Source organism: Lactuca serriola, chromosome 9 (genome assembly GCF_051521515.1).
Source record: "Lactuca serriola cultivar US96UC23 chromosome 9, Lser_US96UC23_V15, whole genome shotgun sequence".
NCBI classification, from domain to species: Eukaryota; Viridiplantae; Streptophyta; class Magnoliopsida; order Asterales; family Asteraceae; genus Lactuca; species Lactuca serriola.
The window spans coordinates 164356879-164363400 of NC_136416.1; the positions used below are offsets into that span (position 1 = coordinate 164356879).

General features: G+C 33.4%; 1 protein-coding gene across 2 annotated transcripts; it reads right to left on the minus strand.

The window, feature by feature from the left end:
- Positions 1-540: 540 nt before the first annotated feature.
- LOC145074404 (uncharacterized) lies at positions 541-1947 on the minus strand. Of its 2 annotated transcripts, none has more exons than XM_079020784.1 (3): positions 1569-1947; positions 1327-1422; positions 541-1080 (listed from the first exon to the last, which is right to left on the minus strand). In XM_079020784.1, the coding sequence occupies exons 1-3, from the start codon at positions 1580-1582 to the stop codon at positions 753-755; spliced, it is 438 nt and encodes a 145-aa protein (XP_078876910.1). In that variant the 5' UTR covers positions 1583-1947; the 3' UTR covers positions 541-752. The 2 variants fall into 2 exon arrangements, with proteins under 2 accessions (XP_078876910.1, XP_078876909.1); XM_079020783.1 differs by having other exon boundaries at positions 541-1083.
- Between the last annotated feature and the right edge of the window lie 4575 nt (positions 1948-6522).

Sequence of the window (6522 nt, forward strand, 5' to 3'; positions counted from 1 at the left end):
TTTAAATTTAATTGAAATCCAATATTTAAATTTCTTTATTCTTTTTATTGAAAATGAAGGTGTAATGTGGTACAGACCAATCCGTTCTCTCTCTCTCTCTCTCTCTCTCTCTCTCTCTCTCTCTCTCTCTCTCTCTCTCTCTCTCTCTCATGTACCCCGAAGTGGGTTCGTGGTGGCTAATCTGGAATGTCTCCACGAAAGTTGTCATGGAGAGTATTATTGATAGTCTAAAAATATTCACTTTCATTATGACATCTAGAGTGCTAGTTTTTTTTTTTTAATCTTAATAACTCTTGTAACCGATCTCATATGTATTCAAATGTTTCATAGAAGCTTGCGAATATTGATTGTTAATTTGTTATAGACGATGCCCACCTCAAGGGAAATAGTTAGAAACTAGGAGTAGGTTCCTAGTGGGAAGTGAAAACAGTATCATATTCCCAAACCCGACCCGACCCCATAAACTTTATAAACAAGCATGTTTTTCCGTAATTGGTCGACTAAAATGGAAGAATATCAGAAGTTGACCATAAATATCAATTCCATAAAAATTCCTAAAACATGAATAGGATAAAAGTAGATTGTTACTTGTTATTCACAAAGCTTGAATGTTAGAAGAATATCAATACTTGACTTTTGATGCCCACCCATTTAAATTAAGTTCTACTTCTACCTCCCCCTAATCCCATACTTAAGAGTTTAGAATGAAGATGGATACACAAGTGAGAACCATGAACAGAATGCCCGACCCGTTAACAAAAAGCCTCAACCAGTAGTCGTTTCCTACCACCATAAGAATAACGTGGTGAGCAGCTATAGCCATAGCAACAATTGCAATACCCATGGCTTAATTTCCTTGCAAGCTTCTCCATCTTTTTCCAGAATGTGGGTCCCACAGTCATTCCAGCAACCAATACAGCCATGGAGATAAACAGAGCTACCAAGTCTGCATGGAGGAACACCCAATCGCCAGCTGTCTTCCCAATGTTTGCAAGTCCTCCTGGAAACCATAAAAGACATATCACACTGTTGTACACCATGCCTCCAGCTATCATCGTCAAAGAATTCTGATTATCCATCCTGCTAATTAAACCATTACCATTTAGATGAAATGTAAACATAAATGACAAGTCAACAAAATTCAACTTTGATTCAACAAAGAAAAGATTCGTGACAGTGTGATTAAATAATTTCATGAATCAAAGTTTCTGTAAATGTGGTAAGTGTAGATGAATTTGAAATTTCAACAAACATCAGTGCACTATGTGCTCCTAAAGTCCCACAACAATACAATTCATTTTCAGCAAACTGAACACAAAAACTCACAATTCCCAAACGTTGGAATTAGAAGGATGAAATTGTACTTGATGATGCCCAAAAACTTTGTTGTAATCCAATGCGATTCTCAAGTGAGACTCAAACCTGCAAGAATTGAAAAGAAATGCAGGATTAAAACGTTAATCTAACAACGGATTTCAAAGAGTAAACGAGGGAATTGTTTTTCGGGATTTTTGTAGCAAACACACAGACACAGAGAGAGGTTTCAGTTGATGGTGGTGGTGGTGGACCTGAGAGAAAGCATCTGGTGTTCTCCGGCGAGAAAGAGGGAGAGGGAGGGTTCGCACAGGAAGGCGGGATAGATGAGATTTTCAGCAAGTAGGGTCGTGGATGGCCAAACGGTGGGAGTTGAAATTTGGTTTTGTTAGGGATTGTGGTGAGAGATATGGAGTGAGACTGATGGTTGTGTTTAGGGTTTTACGGTGGTAGTGGTTTGTGGGTATCAGCGGCGCGTTGGTGCTGTGATGGTTCAGGTTAACAGCAAAAGGGTTAGAGGGGAAAAAATGAGTGGCGGCGGACTGCGGTGGGTGGTCTCACCGGTAACAGAAGAGGAGAAGAAGGTTCGAGAAGGAGTGGGAGAGATGAAGACGAAAGTGTACGTACCTTCAAAAAAAATTTACATATACAATTTCTTCTGCCTTTTTTTATTCTTCGAAATCATTCGTATGATACTTCTTTTCAAAAGAAGCTATCTCATTCTAATCATGCAAGGGACTGAATGTGTAAGGGGGTGTTTGTCTCAGGGGCAATTGCAAAAAGTTAAAAGTGGCAAAAAGTCATGCTTACCTTCTTTTTTTTTTTTAAAGTTTATTTTCTTTATATTATAAAGTAGTTTTTATGTTCTTACCAAAAAAAATTTAGTTTTTTATATTTTTCTAAAATCTAAAATTTGTTTTAAAAGATAAGACAAACACCTCCTAAGATTATGGTTTTTTATTGGCTTAAACATCAGGGTTAAAAGGTAATTTGTAATTGGGACAAGTATACTCCTTTTTTATTGGCTTGTAAGAGTCTAACTCGTTTGTATGTTGCTTTGAACCGTCTTCTAGTTACTTGCTAGTTGATGTTTTTTCCTTTTGATATATTTGTTGTCTCCAAAAAAAATAAGAGTAAACTACATGAATGGTCCCTTTGGTTTAGGGTAATTTGCGTATTTGGTCTCTAAATTATTTTTTTTAATCCGAAGGTCTATATTGTTTTTTTTTGTTACGCTCTTGGTCCCTGTCTTGTCTAAAAAGATTATTTTGCCCTTGATTTTTTTATTTATTTAAATAAACACACCCCAATCTCACCCTTCCTTACCTTACATATCTCCATCATTTTTTCCTATTTAATTAATAGTATTTTTAAGTAAGGCAGGGACCAAACATGTAACGAAAACAAACAGCAGGGACCAATCGCATAACAAAAACAAACAGTATGGACCTTTCAAATTAAAAAAATTAGTTAAGGACCAAACGTGCAAATTAACCAAACCATAAGGACCATTCGTGTAATTTACTTGAAAATTAACTTACTCCAAAATTAAATCGATAATAAACTTATCTATAACCTAGTTATCTCAATAGAAGTTCAAGATCAAAATCAAGACCCTGTGTATTTATAATTTTATACATCGTGTGTTAAGTTGTTTTAAATAAGCATTTGGAGACCATGATGTTTGTTTTTAGAAGGTAAAAGGTGGAACATATCTGTTATTGTCAACTAAAAAAATAAAACAAGTAAAATAATAATTCTACTGTTTCCTTTATTTTACCAAACTTTATATTTTACCACTAACGGGTAAAATAACATATTGTTATGCCCATTATATTTTCTCACGCATAAACATAAAAAAAATACAGAAACAAACATATCCATTTCATTTGCTATATAATGACACAGAAACTAGAAGCTTAGAATGTTTTGATCAAAGATAATTTTATAAATCAATCACAATTAATTAAATCAATAACATGCATCATTGATAGTATACACATGATGTCACTCTACATAAATAATGCAAGTCTTTGGAGCAAATATATTGTGGTATTAAATATTAATCATAAGACTTTAGTTTGGTTAAAAGACAAACCCAATTGCTAATAAAAAGGGCAATGATCTAAAATGAATTGTTTCACCATGTTTGTATTTGTTTCACACACATGGATTTGTTCACCATGGATTGATAGAATCCATTTTGTTTTTGCTCATTTAGTAAGATCGAATTCAATAATATCAAATTAGATGTTTTATGTAACTCCTTTTTTATTTAATTTTCTTTTTAATTCGTAGAACCCTGTAGTACACAGGATAATATAACAAAATGTAGTAAAAAAAATTTACCCGTTGTAACCTAGTTATTTATATATAGAAAGCGTCAATTCTACTCCTTAGCGAGCCTAAATAGCTTAAAAGCATCATATATTATCATCGTCGACACCATCATCATATTTTAAATCTAAATGGTGAATCAAGCATCTGTAATATATAATGTCGGACGGAGTGGCGAGCAGGGAAACTGCGTGAAACGACCCCGCATGAAGAAACACCACACCGGGGGTGCGGGAAAGGAAACGCGAGAAAAAGGTGGAGGGAGGGAGTCCCACACTGTCTCTCTTCACATGATTGGCTTGTTTATTATTTTTTTCTTTTTTGATTCCTAACGATTATATATATATATATATATATATATATATATATATATATATATATATACACACACACACTAGCCGTTTACCCGTACCAAGCGACGGGTGCCAATTGTTTTTCAGAAATTAGTATATAAAGGTGATTAGTTCTTTTGCACAAATAGTATACTACATCTAAACAATTATAAATAATATTCATAATAGCAGAAACGAAATCCATAAGAATACAATAAAATTTGGTATTCTTTACAAATGTATATGAACACATGATTGATTGTGCATTATTAATCATGTAACATTTCTTTATACAATATATTTGATTTATAAATTTCACAACAGTTGAATTGTCGTCCGACTTCACTAATACTTTTGTCTTCGCACGTGATATCCCTCTGGATAATATCACATAAAATTGGTCATGTTAGAAAACCTATTTTGAAAGATAAATACCTACATTTTGAATTGTTTGTCCATGGCCTTTGTTAATTGGCATCGCGAAACATAATTGAATTAAAAATTGTTTTTTCTTTATCTTGAATGGGAACATATTATTTTCAGACGGACATATGGGTCGCATTAGTAATATTCATTAGAGTCTTGTGTCCTGTAGACATATTTGTCATATGTGTCGTGATTTGACTACTTACTTCTCCAATAGTTGTTTGTGTCATTTTCTCTTTTCGTCGTTCGTAAGATATCTTATTATATACTTTTTTTCTACAACCATTTTTAGACGAAATATATGTTATGTTAAAACAATAATCATGTTGCACATATGAAAATGCCTTTATGCTAAACTGTACGAACATGAAAAAACTAATACTCCGTCCTAAAATTATTGTCCACTTTTGACTTTTAAAGTCTTTTCATGTCAACTTTGACCATAAATAGCTTTATTTGTGTTATTTAATTTTTGATGAAACCTATAATAATGAAAATACATTTAAAAACAATATATTCATATATCTTGCACAAACAATTATATAACAAAAAATAAATTATTTAAAGTCAAAGTTGAATAAAATGGACTTAAAAAGTCAAACGTTGATAATAATTTTGGGACAAAGGGAGTATAAAATTTAATTTTTTTCATAACACGTAAAAAACCAATATTTACGTACAATACTTATTATTGTGACAAAATTGCAAAAATGGTCCATGTGGTATGCAAAATTTTGGGGTGTTAGTCCAAACCCCGAGTTTTTTGGATTTATGGTTCTTTTGTAGTGGTTTGTATGTGAAAATAGTCCCTCCGAAAATTGAAATGACTATAATACCCTTGGAGCATTTATTTTTCATTTTTCTTTCATTTTTTTAAAAAAAATTAATATTTATTTATTTATTTTAACAATTTATAAAAAAATAATAGATGACATCTCTCTCTCTCTCTCTCTCTCTCTCTCTCTCTCTCTCTCTCTCTCTCTCTCTCTCTCTCTCTCTCTCTCTCTCTCTCTCTCTCTCTCTCTCTCTCTCTCTCTCTCTCTCTCTCTCTCTCTCTCTCTCTCTGTTCCTTTTGTATCAAATAGATTTACCATTGGAAAAGAAAATCATTTGGAACAATTTATGTGTTCATCTATATGCATAAAAAAATCAATGATCTGGAACTATAATTATCAGATACACAAAGAAGGATCGAGCTTGCGAAAAAATCAAAGATCTCAAACACATTGGGGGTCAAAGGCCCACCTGTTAAGGATCGTTGATCACCCCCAGATTTTTCAATTGTAGAAACAAATAATTTCTAGTTCATAACCAAAATTATTGTAGAAATTCTTCATCTTCTTCTGATTTCATCCAAAAATTCTTCGTACTTGGTGGTAGAGAACAAAGTAGATATGAAGTTTTAATTCCAACATCTTCTTCTAATTTCATCCAAAAGTTAACCCAAATCGAGTTTATTTTGGGTTTAAAGTCGTCCCACCGGATACCTGCATTTGGATCTACATCCGTTGTTGGAGTTTGCTCATATATTTGCATCTAGGTCTGCCTCATCACTGCCTGAAAATTAGAGAGTGTTGGTGCCTGTTATATTGTGTTTGGGCAGTTGTTAATGAAGGAAGAGGAGGAATACGGTAATGACTTCAATCAATTCCCTTCAAGATTCAGCAAATATTGGGTAGTTCGAGAAGTCTAAGAATCAACGAGTTTGTGACTCCATTCACACGATACATCCATTGGACGAATTTGTCATTCCATTCACATGATACAGGGTATTGCCACCATCACTGTCGACACATATTTTGAACTAGATCTCGATGTGGGTATTGCAAAAAATTTTGAGATTTAAATGAATTAGATTGGAGCAAGTGGGTCTCCTGTTTTCATCAATGGAGTTTTTGAAGGTTTCAACATCAATGAAGTTTTTGAAGGTTTCAAAAGCTAATTTCTTGAAGTTGGTTTTGCTGGTTTTTGACATGGGAAAGATAACACTTACTGTTTTGACTGAACACCCAAATCATTCATCGATTTTAGCTTAGATTGAAGAGCATCGGTTGCTTGTATGTGTGTTTTTCCCTTAGAAGTGCAGGCTGTAAAGTTCATTCTATGAAGTTGC